The 16,790-nt window shown below is 41.6% G+C and overlaps 1 protein-coding gene across 1 annotated transcript; it reads right to left on the bottom strand.

Annotated features, from left to right (window-relative positions):
- Window positions 1-681: 681 nt before the first annotated feature.
- Window positions 682-13,225, bottom strand: FKBP1A (FKBP prolyl isomerase 1A). The gene is made up of 5 exons (XM_088467052.1): window positions 13,035-13,225; window positions 12,024-12,071; window positions 1,799-1,911; window positions 1,313-1,462; window positions 682-1,129 (listed from the first exon to the last, which is right to left on the bottom strand). Exons 1-4 carry the CDS (start codon window positions 13,069-13,071, stop codon window positions 1,334-1,336), a joined length of 327 nt encoding a protein of 108 aa, XP_088323178.1. The 5' UTR covers window positions 13,072-13,225; the 3' UTR covers window positions 682-1,129; window positions 1,313-1,333.
- Window positions 13,226-16,790: the final 3,565 nt, after the last annotated feature.

Here is a 16,790-nt window from a genome sequence, read left to right as displayed (position 1 = left end):
GCTTACAGCCCTATCCAATTACCTGCCTCTTCATTAAGACTCAACATGTACAACCATAGTCTCCTGTCCACAAAACAGCACTATGGCATCATCCATTTCCTGCACCTCATTATTCCAACCCTTCATCCCTCTATTAGTGGTGGTTACAGTAACTTGCAGTTTAGCAAGGAGAAGGGGCTGTAGATGTGGAGAAGAAAGTATGCAATTTCATCCAATGAAACTACAGGTTTCATATTAAAACCACACTGCTTCTATATGCAGTGTCAAAAACCCACCTGGCTACAGCCAGGCAGTGACAAAGCTATCCAACACAGAGCATTCTGCAGGAGACATCCTCATCAGCTTCCAGATGAACCACCCTGATCTTTGTCCCACCCCTAAGATTCATATTCAGCAAATTATGTTCTAAATTTGTACAGATGCTAAGTGCATCATTTTACATACATACGTGTGCACACAGTCATAGCCTCTAACCACAAACTTGCAATAAATTTTAAGTGCCATAACATCTGGTGGTTCACTACATGCCAGCCAGCCCTGATCAGACAACCTAAGATATGCACTGTATAGAACTAAGCAATCATTAATATGAATACTTGTTTAGCAGAACCATATTAAAGCATTATTAGGAGAAGTATTCTTTATTGGGACAGCACAGTAGAGACATGAGACCTCCAGAGATAGAGAAAAAGCTGTTTAATGTGAATTGTGCGCACTGGGGGCTGCATGCAGAGCAGACAGGACCAGCCACATAGGGAGAAGCAGGCACTGCAGAGGCAGACAGCTCTGGTGTAGCTAGAGGGAACTTTAATAGAGTTGTCTGAACTCCTCTGGTACATTTAAGTTGGTGGTTGCCATGCTCAGTAGGTGGTCAAAATTAGAGTCCACCCTTCTTCTTACAGGGCTGTGACGTTATTGGCTGCATGTGGAAAAGGTGTTTGTTGCAGCCGCCTTAACCTTTTCAAAACATTAGGTGGGATTGCTCAGTAACACCCCAGCCACCCAGGTAGAAAGACAAAAGGCAATATGTAAAAGTGTGAAGGAGGCTAGGGTCAGGCTGCATGTCCACTGTGTTCTGTACTCTGCTCACACGGTAGCATAGTCATCGGAGGGAGACAGGTCTCAGCACCTAGAGAAGAGATGGAAAAAGGAGGAACAGTCAGACAAGAATGGAGAAATAAAAAACAGGTACAAAGGATGGGAGGAGGAATCCTGATGCAGGGAGGCTGCAGTAAAAGAGAACAGACATAGGTCAACAGGCAGAAACCGACTGACAAAACAGATAACAAGCAATGGTGCATCACATGCCTACCCCTCTAGGGTCAACTGACACCTAATCTAGTCGAAGTAGCTCCACATCAAAAATAAGTGTGGCATTAGGTGGGATGATGCCAGGGTGTCCAGTGCTGCCATATGCATAATCCGGGGTACATGTCAGACGTGCCTTTTGCCCCACACTCATCTGTAAAATGACAAATATGAAAATGCTACAGTTAACAGCTTTAAAACATACTCATAACTAACATAATGCAGAGGCAGCCATTTTGGGAGGTAAACCTAAGATTCATGAAAAGTGCAACCCATGAATGGACTAGTGAAATCACACCTCTGCTGTCACTAGTACCAATTCATTTTTAAGACTAAATATCGGTAAACAAAATGGCTGCCTCCACAGTAATTTAGGTGATGGATACAATAACTCCAAGCCTTCAACCACATTTTCAAAGGGAAAGTATTTTTCTACATTAATACACCCCAATTAAATAGCCCTCATGGATTAAACCATGTAGAAAGTCACCTGTGAAACGCCTTCATCCCAGCCACGGATCACCTCATTCCTTCCAATATAGAAAGAGAAAGGTTTCTGTCTGTCCCGAGAGGAGTCAAACTTTTTTCCATTTTGCAGAAATCCTACAAGGGAAAGCAGATTAACTAGAAAATCCACAATGTGAACAATTGCAGGGTGATAAAAGCTTTCCAGGCTTAGAGTATACTTCCTGATCTTTCATTAACCTGTAATCTTGTATTTTTTATATTTTTGTCCAAAATAAAAAAATCCATTTTAATGACTGGGCCATTCCATGTGACGGAACGGGACATTTGGATAAATTTAAAATGAAGGCCCGTATTCAATTAGAAGCGAAAAGCAGAGATCTGCAAAAAAGTATCGCCGATTACAACTTTTCGCCTGTCTGAATAGTATCGCCGTATTCAATTCCATACGCTTTTCGCATACGCGGAAAGTCAATGTAATAGGCGAAAAAGATTAGCCTCTGAAGAGCAGGAGAAAAGTGGAAAATTTTTGTTTGAGGGTACAAAGGTGGGGAAACCACTCAGAACCCTTGGAACAGCCGCCCAATGGACAACTGTGTCCATAAATTCCTAAAAAAAACTTAACACCCCAAAAAAGTACTTTGAATTTGGGGGCAAAAAAGTGCAACGTAGGGGGACAAGTGAACCAAGGTTCTGTTTTTGGGATTGCAGGTGCTTTTATGAGGGTGTAAATTCGCAATTATTAAAACTGCACTTTAGAGACATTGAAATATGCTTGCACCCATTTTCATGTACCCCAAATTTGACAGGGCTAATTATTTTCTCCAAAAATACTGCTTTATGCTCTTCTTCACCACTTGTGCATATACGCTAATTTGTGGCAATTGTATCAACTTAAGTACCCCAAACAGTTGTATTAGGGCACAGGTTCTCAAACTCGGTCCTCAGGACCCCAAACGGTGCATGTTTTGCAGGTCTCCTCACAGAATCACAAGTGAAATAATTAGCTCCACCTGCAGATCTCATAAAATGTGTCAGCCAGTAATGAAAACACCTGTGCACCTACTAGGAGACCTGGAAAACGTGAACTGTTTGGGGTCCTGAGGACAGAGTTTGAGAACCACTGTATTAGGGCTTATTGGTCACTACTACATTGATCCCCAATGTTTCTGCATCTTTTTGGGGAGTTCAGGCTGATTTCACCGATTCTGACAGCACTTTTCGCCTGTTCTGACTTCGCGTTTCTCCGTTTTGGCGTCTTTTGGAATTAAATAGGGCGAATTGCAGGTACAAGCACGTTAAGTTTCCGCGGCTAAAATTCGTGATGTAGGTGAAAAGTCCGGCATGCAAAATAATCACTTACGCAACACTAATTGAATACGGCCCTAAATCCCATTCCATGGATATGGTTGAATAATGAATGTAGAACTCTTATCATAAATTGGTTAAAGCTTAAAATTGATTCTAGCAAAATAAAGCTAAAAAATAAAAAAGTTAGCAATTGCTGCAAAAAATAAAAAATTACAATGTACATGTGACGGAATGGGACTCAGACAAAATACGAAATGCTTCCAAGGTAACATAACATTCTGTGAATTTAGACCGGGCTGGACTCTGATTTTTCTTGTGCAGGGTAAGTAGACCCAATGGTTTCATATATTAATCTAAATATTTGTTCTTTGTACAAACAAAATAAACCTTTTTTTCAGTAACTGAGTGGGACGGAAAGGGACGGCATTTTCATTGTCTAATGTAGCATATATATATATATTTAACAGTGTGACATTCATATTAGTAGTAAATGTACTAAAGTACAGTATGTGTACAAAAATGTATATTATCGTGTCATAAATCTTTTAAACTTCCTCTTGAAATACTTCTATTCACGGTTCTAATAGTAACTAGCTTCAGTATTAGCATTTATCTCTTCACCAGTATAGAGAACACTGATGTTTTTAGACCAAATTTACCATGAATAAGCAGTGATTTTGCAAAATTATTATTTTTTTGTCAGTTTGGTTTCACTTTCTATGGAATGGCCAGACTTCATTATGGGGAAGGTGCCACCTGCTGCCTGTTTGCACTGCTCACCATTTGGTAAAGTTGCTATGTTTCCCTAGGTCCGACTCCACAAAGCCCTTCTGTCAAGTTTATTGAGAGGTGGTAATCTTCAAACTATACCACAGCTTGGGGGTCTGACCAAACAAAAGATGCGAGATGACTGAGGATATGACTAAGTAGGGAACTTTTACATATATTAGCAGTTCTCAAAGACAACTTTTGTTTGGTTAAATAAAGAGCTCCTTTTGTGTGTGATCGTTCACTCTTTAGGACAAAGGGCCGAATTCAACTAAAGGCGAAAAGCCACGATCGCCTGTTTTCAAAGTATCGCCGTATTCAATTCCACGGCGAAAACTCAATAGGCAAAAACAGGCTAAAAAGTTTCTCCAGCAAATGTGCAAAATCCATATTTTGGGGTACAAATGTGGGGACTTGGTTAAGAACCCTGTGGACCCCCCCCCCCCCCCCCAAATGACTAATTATACAAAAAAATAAAAATCTAAAAATCACCCCAAAAAAGACATGTCATTTTTGGGACAATAATGTTAAGTGTTGCATAATGGGGCTCAAGTACTGGGATAGGTATTCTGGGGTGCTGTATGGATGGGACAGGAGTTTTTATGATTACAGGAGGCGGCAGCAGGTGTATTTAAAAAAAAAAAAAAAAAAATTATTCTGCACTTTACAAACCCCAAAATATACTAGTAACCATTTACATGTATCCCCAATTAACTACAGCAATAATTTTTCCCAAAAGAATTGCTTAATATAATTTTTCCACATTTATGCAAATATGCATAAACAGACTCAAAATAAGATCCCTAATTACTATACACTTCTATAGTGATTCCCTGGGTGAGTTAGGCTTTATTGGGGGGGGGGGGGGGTGGTACAGGCCGATTTCCCCCTTAAAAACTGCCCTTTTTGCCAGTTCCACTATAAGCTGCATTCGCCCAAATGTGTTTACGCCTGTTTACAATTGAATAGGGTGAAAAGCGGGTGTGCGCATTGACTAAGCTGGCTAAAACTTTGCCTCAAAACACGCAAATGAGGCATAAACATCTTTTTGCCGATCTCCGCTTTTCGCCGCTAATTGAATCCTAGCCAAAGTTACAAAATGCAGATCCATGTAGGATTACCAGACATCACACAAACAGAAGACCAATAGTTTTGCGAGTGAGGAACAGGAATTAAAGGACAAAGTTTTGCAGCATAAATCTCTTGGAGCAGGAAGTGAGGCAGGATGCAACCCAGACACCGGGAAAAAACACGGCAGCCTGACATCCTGCACTGGGAAAGCGAGTGTAAGTCAGTAACGGCTCCCTCTAGCAAATGGCAAAATGCACAGAGCTGCTAAAAACTTGAGTCAGGACTGGAAACTACAATGAGCCATGCTAGGAATGCAGGAGGGGGGATAGTTTAAAATATTTATGTATGAGGACCAGAGAAGGGCAGAAGAACTCTGAAGTAGTTTTCACATAGGTCGTAGATTGGGGAACTGCATCTAACTAGGACTGCTGAATTGTTTTCACTATGCGTGTGGTTGAAAAGTAGTGATTTGGGATGAATAAACAGAAAGGATGTAACCTGTGCCTCTGATAGAATGAATGCAAAGAATGTTGACATAAATGTGTGTGGGGGTGGGGGGTGTTTAGTGGCTTGTGTAGAGATTTTCAGGTAATCGTGTTCACCCAGTTTTAGATGTGGTTTAGTAGAATCCTGTAAGTGGAGAGACATTGTGCAAAATGATTTGGTGGGGAAGAATCTCAGTACAGTGTGGGCATTAGGTGTTATAGTGTGTGAGGTTTAATAATTGCAAATATAGAAAGCGAAGGCCATAGTAAAATGTGTGAAATTCAGTGGTACGTGTGTCATTTTAAACTACTTTCATGCTCAGTGATGTGCGTGTTAGCACAGATTGCTATATTGTAAAGCTCATGGTAAATATGGGCATATGAGTAAAAAGGGTTCAATTTAAACTACAATTTAAGGCGCTTTGTTTCTCACAGAGCAAGATACTTTTGAGCCCTTATGTCCCCCAGATATGTTGTAATCCCTTATTATGTATATGTTATAACAATGTTGTACATTACTGTAAATGTAAAAAGTGCATTGCTTTCTAAGGCAGCATGCCAACAGCATATCATGAACACAGGAAGCCAGATGTAAATTAGCCTCTTGTCTCAGCTAGGCAGGGGGATGCAGTTATCTTGAATGTATACCAAGGGGAGTTTTCAGTTAGGAGCGAGGTTTTGTCCACAAAAGAAAAAAAAAAAAAACCACACGCAGACCTCTCGCCTAATTTGGAATACCGCGGGTATGCATTCTCCAGATATTCAATAATTTAAAAAAATAAATAAATAAATGCATGCAGGTTTTTAGCACTGAAAACCCTGCGGTGAGAGAAAAAAACAAAAAAACTACTTACCTCTCTGGTGGTCTCTCACATCTTTGGCAATGGGAAGAAGGCTGCCAGAAGATATAGTCTTCCCTGCTGTTGCCTCCAGGGGGGGTGCGGCTCGCTCACACGGAGATCACACAGACATTTACATACACATGATCACACATACTTACACATATCGCTGCTGCAGAAGATCGGGTCCCGCCGCTGGAGGGAGAAGACAGCTTTCGGAGGGCGAGTATTTACTGACTATTTAGGCTAATTGGAAACTTCCAATTGCTTAATTTGTCATTATGGGGAGTGCGCAGAGATCCCAGAACAATTACCAGTCATTTTTCCAAAATATATGTATTTTAGGAAAAATTGCTCATGCTCTCCAGGTGTGCAAAAGAAAAAAAAAAAATCACCCGATGCACAAGTGTCCCTATATGTCTGTTAAAACAGTGCGAAAATGTTCCAATGACAGTCATTTGTTGCATTACAGATTACTGTAAACTAGAGCACAGGTTCTCAAACTCGCTCCTCAGGACCCCAAATAGTGCATGTTTTCCAGGTCTCCTCTCAGAATTCAAAGTGAAATAATTAGCTCTACCTGTGGATCTTTTAAAATGTGCTGGGTGACTTGGAAAATGTGAGCTATGTGGGGTCCCGAGGACAGAGTTTGAGAACCACTGAACTAGAGGATACCCCTTTCACACCAAAATCATGGGTCCAACACAGTATCAATCCGTAATGCAACAAAGGACATCACACATTTCACACTGAAGCCTACCCATGTCGTACAGGGTATTGACCCTGGTTGCGACCCAGGAAGTGCTCCTGGAACACAAAACACTGGTTGAACCTTTCACACTGAGCCAGGACCCACAACGCATCAGCTTGCCCTGATAATAACCCAGGTTATCTGCTCGATGTGAAATGTCTTAATGCTTTTTTGGCTCCAGTATGCCTCTCTTCCTACGGTGTTAGCTTGTACTTTTGTTGTGGTTTCTTTTCTTATTCTCTTTGATACAAAAAATTATCATTTGTTGATCTTAAGGAAGCAACCAGGGAAGAAATTAACTGTACATACTCCCAAATGTCTTGTCCATTGTCCCAGTCATAGCTAGCCCTTACTGTTTGGTTCAGTACCCTTTCCTAGATTGGTGACCTGCTCAAACATCCAGTATAGTATTGCAAGAGCTTATTTGACTTGATGATAGAGGTTGAGAATGGTTTTAGTTTTACATAAAAAGCATATGTTGCTGTATATTGTGTGTATTATCTAGCACTTCTTGGTGCTTGTGAGCTGGATGTCAGGACTGGTGAGGAGCTATGGCTCCTACTGAACTGAATGGATAATCACAGGGCTAATGAAGGAATGTGAGGGATCACCAAGTCTTCACTTTTGTTGGAGACACAGATACACAAGACTGGCAGAAGGACTGTGATGTAGAGTTGCTGCCAGTGCCAGGGAAGAAGTCACTGCAGCATTGACACAAGCCTAGATTGGGTACCAATTGGTGCCATTATGCTGTATATGCATGGCTTACATACCAGTGTCACTGTGCTATGACCCATACCAGCGTTTTTCAACCACTGTGCCGCGGCGATTGTCAAGTGTGTACCGAGAGTCAGCTCTGCGCACTTGTACTGTAGTTTTTCATTCCTGCGGCCAAGTGTGTGTATTTATTTTTTTTTTATGTGGGAGCCAATATGTATGTTTTTACAATGGTCACGCACACCAGATCGCCGGATGGTGTGCCTTGGCAATTTTAAAATCTTGTGTAGTGTGCCTCCAGTTGAAAATCACTGACATACCTTCCATATAAGCAATAAAATGGCTGTGTGTGTATTTACTCCATACCCAATAGTGCTCTATTGACAGTTAGTACATTTTTTTATTAATGAACTATATTATGATACTACAGGGTATTTGCCTGTGTGAGATATGTTCCCAAGACCATTTCTGTGACCTTAATAGGAGTAAATATACCTGGGGTAGTTTACTTGGTGTATAGGCCAATCAACTTGGGAAGTCATTCTTGCAGCTTACGGAAATATGCCCAAGTGAAAATTATGTACAAGATGTATAAAAAACAGAGCGAGTTGCAGGGATTACAGCCCATCAGCACATACATCCTAAAATGTTTATTGGAACCACCTGCATTTTAGTGCATTTATACACTGACTTGCAGCCATTTTGGTACATATAAAAAAAAAAGCACAGGTTACTGTAAAAAATAACAGTGTAGAGTGTATATACGTCTAAATAGTGCGAGCAGGACAGATCATACTCCTCTATGCAGGGACCAGAAATTAAAATTAATTCATAAAGCTGGGTCAGACCTAAACAAAGAGGCAGTGTGCACCAGTGTCAGACATATTGGAGTCCAGGAAGGAGGAGGAGCATGCCCTCTAGAGGCTTTCCCAGAGTGTTATGTAATGGCCAATGTAGGTAAGATACTATGTACAACACACACTCTGGGGATGGTGTATCAAGCATTGAAAAGAGTGGTGAAGTGGACCAGTGAAGAAGTTGCTTAAAGCATCTACCTATCATTTTAGAGTGCACTTGATAAATGCTTCCTGAAAGTTTATTGGTTGCTATGCGCAATTTCACCCAATGTTTTCACTGCTTGATACCGATGTGTTCCTAAACATTTTTCTGCAGTAGAGCTAAAAAGCCCCTCTGGGCATGCCAGATCCCATGAGACTCTGCTAGCACAGGGCATATTTTAGTTGTGCTTCATTTACAGACTTGGGAACATACAGATATACAAGTGTCACATATCAAATTAATCAGCACAAATTTGCCTATTCGCATCGCATTGTGACTTGGATGCATTTTTGGGTTTTTAAAAGTGGAGATTTTGCCCATAGCAACTAATCAGATTCTACTTAACATTTATCTAGCACAGGCATGTCAAACTCAAAATACCAACAGAGCCGAATATTCAAGGTCTAAAGTTGTTCATTTACTATGTTCATTCAAATGTAATGAACGATTTTTATGAACTACAAATGATTTTTGCATATTAACTTAATGAAAATCGTTGAGTTGACAAGTCTGACTGAGCTACAAACGTGAACGCGCATGAACAATAATCGTTCATCGTTTGACTCAGAAAGTGAACGATTTTTCCAAACGATATCGTTTAACGATAATCGTTCAAAAAAATCGTTGCGAGAGTATGCACCTTAAGAGTGTGTGGGCCGCAACAACAAAAGTCTTATATGCAATTTTGAAAGGTTTATTAATAAAAACCAATGCAGTGCCCCCTGTAGTAGTGCCCCTTATGCAATGCCACCCTGTATTAGAGCCCATTTTGCAATGCCCCCTTTGTGCCCCTTATGCAGAGCCCCCAGTAATGCCCCTTTATGCAGAGCGCCCAGTAATGCCCCTGATGCTGTGCTCTCAGTAATGCATGCTGTGCCCCCTCCCAGTATAGAACAGGCCCCCCTCACCTCTCTGTGAGTGGTGAGTGGGGCCTGTTCACGACGGCCGCTGGGCACCGCTCCAGTCCACGCCGTCCAGCGTAGACGCTGCTGCTGATTGATCTAATTAAATCCACAGCTGCAGGCTCTGCTCATCACGGGCAACGTCATGACATCCCCCGCGTGCTGCATCACTGGGAACGCTGGCCTCTGAAGCAATCAGGTTTCTGATTGCTACAGAAACCAGAGTTGCCAGCTTGTAAAGTAAACACTGCCCGATCAGAGCGGAGCTCCGATCATGGCAGGGGTGTGGGCCGCATACCGCATGTTTGACATGCCTGATCTAGCACCTTATAGAAGATAATAGCTAGAAGTTTAGTATACACAGATACAGCTGATTCTGGATTTTATTATTATTTTTATCACCATTAAAAATATTTGTGTATTATATGTGATGTATTTACATATGTATTTTTATAAGCGATATTAAATATTATACCTATGTCCAGTGCTCCTCTTATATTTCTTTTTCTATAGCTAGAATCTGATTGGTTGATATGGGCAACATCTCCACTTCAACAAATATACCCCCTATAGTCTCCTGGGTAGTCAATCACACTCGCCATTAGAGGAGGGTGAGAATCGCACAAGACTATATACTAACCACTCCCAAATCCCTAGGAATTGGTAGAGGTGGAAAAAAGAAAGATATGAAACAAACCAACTATGAACACTTGTGCCACAAATGGGAAACCTTATATGTTGGTGGTACTTCCCAAAGTCAGACAAGGATCAATGAATTAAGACAGAAAAAGATGACTTTTTTGGGGGCACTTCTTAAATGGAATTAAAGTATTAAAATATAACCTTTTAAAAAAAAAAATGGTTGGACATACAACACGCAAACCTAAAATTGAAATGCATATAAGAACGATCTCCTATTTGAACTCAGTAACCTGCTGTGACAAATCAAAAATTTGCAGCAGATATTACTAATATCAAACCTATCATGTGATTAGCAAATTAATTAAAATCATTGCACATTTGAAGCAATGTATTTATAGAACCACACCGTATCACCATGCACATACAATTGAAACAGCCTATTCAATAATTATACCCACAAATCACTGCACTGTAAATAATTTGTCTGGATAGTGAAATGATAACCTTCCAACATCTAATACCAGCTATTATTAACTTCCAGATGATCATTGGTTGAAAAATGTACTCAGCCGGGATATTTCGCATAGGTCTCCTCTCTGATCAGAATGCTTCAATCCAAAAATCAAACATTGTTACTGTGTACAATTTACATATATTATACCAATACTCACCATTGCCAGCTAGAGCACAAATCCTATCAATCATCTCCCTGACTTATACCCCTTTTACACCGGAGCTAAAACCAGGGTTATTGCAGGGTTAACCCAGGTAGCTCCTTGGTGTAAAAGGGGACAGGGTTGGATTCCCGGGTTTAGTGACCCGCAAGCCAGGTAACTTGCAGGGTTTAACACAGGAATGACCCGTGAAACTCTGCAGTGTAAACGGCGCGATCCGGATCACGATGACCTGGAGCGCGCCGCATGCCTGACGAGTGTCCGGCTTCAGTGGCGCTTTGAGATTAGGTCATCTCCAAGCGCCGACTTCCATGCCGGAAGAGCTGGGTCACTGCAGACCTGGCTCCGGTATGAACGGCGCCGACTCGGGAATATCCTGGGTCGGCACCAGATAAATTCTATGTCTGATCCGGTTTGGAACCCTGTTCCTACCTCCGGGTCAGACCCGGAATATAGGTGTAAAAGCGGTATTAGGGACTTCCAGGCCCTAATGTAAATACAAGACCTCATGTTGCAGTAATCTTATTGCCAACCCAAAGAAAAGTAATGGTGTTTAGTACAGCACCAGTAACAGTGCACAAGGGGGCATAGAATCCACTCATTTAGCAAACATGCTACTTTGAGTACTGTAGGAAGCAGTAGTTCAGGTGAGGAGCGTGTAAATTGGAGAACATATGGGAAATTGACATGCATGAGCAGTAGCACAGTGTAGGAATTTGTGTTGTGTGCGTTTATGCATTACAGTAGCAAATCACAGGGAGGGAAAGGTCACCAGACAGGAAATTACTCCCCTGCAGAGCAACGGCTATTATTATAAGCAATGAGGCAATTCACCCCCTGTACTAAAATAATACACTTGCTTATTTATGCCTTGCACTGTTCTCTCTGCTGATTGATTTAACTCCCTTTTGATTGCATTTTGTAGTTTCACATTCTCCATGCTAGGTATATTTATATTATGTAGCTCTGATCAAGTAAACAAGAAGTGACAGCATTAAATCCATCCAAATACAGAGATTACATGTACTTACCATCATAGTGTACAACTACCTTCTGGCCCTTCTTTGGGAATGTCTGTCCTAAGGGAGAATGGGGACATTATTAGCAAAACGGGATCTGAAATGCTTGCAAGTTCTACATGTGGACACTCTGGACAAAGTCACTATAGAGGAGCATGTGCTCTCAAATTTACTATACTGACCAAGGTCAAGAGAATCCACTTAAAATTGATACTAATAAATTCATAAACTTAATCCATTCTGTCAGATTATTTACAAAGATTTTTTTTATTAAACCTAGCACAGCCCCTAATCCTGTCTAATCCCTATAAATGCAGAGAATACATGTAACTCAATTAAAAAATAAAGCCCTACTTAATGACCTTAAATATGCCCCCAAATATACCAGAAGCCTCCAGAACTGGCTGGTGGACCCCATCTGTCCCTAGTCAGACAAAAGACCTCTACAGGCGACTCACAACACACAACACTGTGCAGTTTTGGGCTACAGATACCAGGGGGGCATATTTGGTAAATGTAGGTTACACAAGTGGAGAGAACCCTTTTACATGCATCACTGACCCATCCTATAGGAGTAATAATGATAATAGTATTTATATAGCTCTTTTCTCCTAATGGACACAGGGCGTGAAGTACCCTCAGGTAGATTATATTTTACATTTAGTCCTGTCTGCACCACACACCATTATATCACAACCATAAGGAAGAACAATGATTGTCAGCCTAACAGTCTGTTACTTGCAAAGGAAATATTGCAGTAACATACAGCAGGGACGGGCCACATGCAACCCCCCACCCAGAGCCCACACCTGCTGCCATATCACTGATGCAGACTATGCAGGTGCGTTACTGCGCCCAATCTACACCTCTCCCCCATATTACTATACGGTATACTACACATGTAGCCCTATTATGTGACTCACGACCCCCGTCCATCATCTACCCTATTACAGCAATATATCCATCACATAACTGGGCTACAGCTGAGAACTACACCACGATCATACATGGGAATGACATTACCGTCGCCGGGACTAACGCATTCCACGGTTACTCCCATCCCGGATCCCGGTCACCGACAATAGCAGCAGATACAGACTAAAAAAAAATAGGCGCCGCCGCCGCGTCGGGTAACACTGAGAACGTAGTGACGTAACTGGAAAGGCGGAGACGCCCAGTACAATTCCCTCATCTCATTGGCCCTTCGTTAGCTAGTGCCCGGATGGCATCACGGTTGCAATTTCCTGAAAGACGCTTTGTTAGTTAGTTGGCGGATGTGACGCAGTAGTCCGCCATTTCAAATACTGGCAGCTCTCTTACCTCCACTACTTAAACCTTTCTGCAGAAAGGGCGTTCCCGGGTGGGGTTCCCACTTGAAAAATGGCCACTTGATATGTAGTAAGAAATGGTCCCGTGACTTGGGGCCATGTTAACGAAGTCCTTTGTTAGATTTGAATTCTATTCTATGTTAGCTATATAGACATCTATGAATACTATACACAATTGATACAATATGTGGTTCTCTTAATGCAGCGGCCCTTGTACTACACCTATGGCTGTCTGTTTGGGGAAATAAAAGGGAAACAAAATAAAGAGGAAGCTACTAATGCTCACAATACATTGGGGCTGAGGTATATAGGTCAAAACACACCATCACCACCAAAAAAAAATAGCCTGCACCCTTCAGAATGACCCCTTGAAACGATCTGTGTAAAAAAAAATAATCGGGACACCCCAAAAAAAGCACTTTGAATTTTGGGGCCAAAAAAAAAAATGTTGGGGGACAAAGTTAAAAAATAGCGAACTTGACTCTGGGGGGGGACCCCAAGTATGCCCCAGGTGTTTTTTTCATTGCAGCTGCTTGCGGCAGGTGGGCTTTTCACAATTTTTTCAAGTCCCTTTAGCAACTTTAAAATATGCTGACCCCCGTTTTCAAGTACCCCAAATTTGCTGGGCATAGTTATTTTCCCCCCAAAAAAATTCTAAATGCTCTTCTGCATCATTTTCTTCAAAGTCGCATTTATGCACTTGCCGCGGCTATTAGAAACCCTGACTTCCTTCAGTAGTTAAAAATGGGGGTACCCATAGTGATCCCCCATGTCTACACATCTTTAGGGGGTCCCTAGAATATTTCCCGAAAATTCCCGTTTTTGTTGAACCTGTAAAAAAAATAGCAAAAATGTACAAAAAAAATGACATAAGGTCCCCCCCCAAAAGCCAAACCAGCCCCAGGCTCGCCAGCCAGTTGTGGTTTATATAAATACGGGGAACAATATGTGTAGGGTTCCACCGTATTTTAGAAACAAACACCAGGCTGCAGGGACTAGTGCTGGTTTTAAATATAGTGGTCAAAAAAGATGTGGGGTACCCCCTATATTTAAGACCAGCACCAGACCCAACTGACCGGGGTGTAATGCCACAGCCCGGAGACCCAATCACCGGGGCTCCAGGTCCAAAGCATTACACCCCACTGTAAAGTACAATAGTGTTACATTATTTGGCCCCCCTATTACCCCCATACCCACCGCTCCAGGGGTATGGGGATGAGCCCCAGGCTTCAGCGTAAGCCTGTGGTGCTCGGGAGAGGGGGGACCCTTTTTTGGGGGGTCCCCAACTCCCCCGAGATCACCGGCTTGCGCTGACCGACTTGGGGTGTAATGCTTTGGACCTGGAGCCCCGGTGATTGGGTCTCCGGGCTGGTTGTATTACACCCCGGTCGGTTTGGTCTGGTGCTGGTCTTAAATATAGGGGGTACCCCATGTCGTTTTTGCCCCCTATATTTAAAACCAGCACTAGTCCCTGCAGCCTGGTGTTGGTTTCTAAAATACAGTGGAACCCTACACATTTTGTTCCCCGTATTTTTAGAAACCACCACTGGCTGCAAGCCTGGGGCTGGTTTGGCTTTTGGGGGGGGGACCTTATGTAATTTTTTTTACAGGTTAACTAAAACGGGAATTTTCGGGAAATATTCTAGGGACCCCCCTAAAGATGTCTAGACATGGGGATTACTATGGGTACCCCCATTTTTAACTACTGAAGGAAGTCAGGGTTTCTAATAGCCGCGGCAGGAAAAAACACATTGCAAAGCTATTTAAAAACCCAACTTTCTTTTGCAGGCAAAAACGGGGTTACCCATAGTGATCCCCAATGTCTGAACATCTTTAGGGGGGTCCCAGGCATATTTCCCAAAAATTCCCCTTTTTTTCCTTAAATGGGGTCAAGGGTAATTTTTTAAAAAACAGGGATAATTTTTCTAAGCACTATAGCAAGTGAAAAAAAATGCAGAATAGGGGTTTTGGGGTGTATGCTTATAAAAAAATAGCCTGCAGTTTTGGGAATGTTCCCATAAAAGGAAATGTTCTAAAAAAAAAGTCCTCAAAAAAATCGGGACACCCTTAAAAAAAATAAAAAAAAAATTTGGGTTTTAAAAAAAAAAAAATTATGTAAAAAAAAAACACAAAGTAAAAAAATTATTTCTGGTGGGGCCCCCAAGTATGGGGCGGGTGTTTTTTTCATTGCGCAAAGTAGCAGCAGGTGCATTTTTGAAGAATTTTTAAAAATTACCTTTAGGAACTTAAAAATTTGCTAGTACCCATTTTCATGTACCCCAAATTTGATGAGAACGCTTAAAAAAAACAAAAAAACAAACCTAAGTGCTCTTCTGCATCACTTCTTCAATGTCGGGGAAAAAAAACACCTGCACGGCTATTTAAAAACCCCGACTTTCTTCTGCAGGCAAACACGGGGGTACCCATAGTGATCCCCGAGGTCTGAACATCTTTAGGGGGCTCCTACAATTAATTCCTGAAAATTCAAGTTTTTTTTCGCCGATCCAAGCATCGCCGGGTCCCGTTTTCGACGATTTCAAATTGAATACGGGGATAAGCGGGAGCTCGCGCAATACTTTTTCGCTGGCAAAACCTCCGATGTGCGGCGAAAAGCTCGCTGGCTAGGTTAACGTTTCATATTGAATACCCCTGTGTATCTGCTTTTGCCTCACTGGATTTGTTTGTATTTCTTTACAAACCTGCCAATAAAACTATATGAAGTTGAAAAAAAAATTATGAGGGGCAGCCAGATCTACTGCTATGACTTGATCATGCTCCAGAAGGGTTTATTTTTGCAGTGATATTGAACTTATTAGTTGTTTGGCCAGCAATTGTTACAAAAGTAAGATGGATTTTGCAAATTTTCTTTTTAAGCCTTTAGACATCTAAGGGTACAAGATACCTTTTATATCAGACAGTCTATTTCTATTTTACATATTATTGGGCAAGTTTTACAGCACTGTAAAATCTGTACTGTGAATGAGCAATAATACATAAATTAAATACTATAGAAAGGCATGTAATTTTCAGTCTTGGAGGAAAAAAAAAGTCCAGTGTCTAATGTGTACTGGAAGTTCAGTAATTTATTCACCTTCCAAGTGTGTTGCACTTATATGTCTCCCTGGGATGTAGTTTATATCCCGACACTCAGAATGCCAATCCCGGCACCAGCATCCCAACATTAAGCATTTGTTAGGGAGGAGTGTGGGGGGCTTGTTAGGTTTAGGGTTGGGATACTTGCAGGCTTGTGTTGGTATAACTGTCGGGATTCGGAGCGCCGGCATCCTGTACCCAGCATACCAAGAGCCATTATACTAGTCGAGTCATGTTCCTGGTAATTGAAACCACGCTAAAAAAAATGGATGCAAATATCACAGCAGTCAGAAATGCTGTAATATAATCCATTCTTAACAGATACCTCCTTTTTCTTTACACATGTAGAGTTAGGGCT

This window comes from Taudactylus pleione, unplaced genomic scaffold, assembly GCF_031769625.1.
Source record: "Taudactylus pleione unplaced genomic scaffold, aTauple2 ptg000069l, whole genome shotgun sequence".
NCBI lineage: Eukaryota > Metazoa > Chordata > Amphibia > Anura > Myobatrachidae > Taudactylus > Taudactylus pleione.
The sequence above is the reverse complement of the archived record's forward strand: the minus strand, read 5'-3'. Positions and strand labels throughout refer to the sequence as shown.

What these genes read in the sequence shown, in the direction of transcription:
- FKBP1A (XM_088467052.1), bottom strand. Translation starts at nt 13,071, where the DNA reads ATGGGAGTAACCGTGGAATGCGTTAGTCCCGGCGACG. An exon ending in ATGCGTTAGTCCCGGCGACG is followed by an intron (nt 12,072 to 13,034) that starts GTAATGTCATTC and finishes ATTCTCCCTTAG; the next exon opens with GACAGACATTCCCAAAGAAG. An exon ending in GGGATGAAGGCGTTTCACAG is followed by an intron (nt 1,463 to 1,798) that starts GTGACTTTCTAC and finishes GTCATTTTACAG; the next exon opens with ATGAGTGTGGGGCAAAAGGC.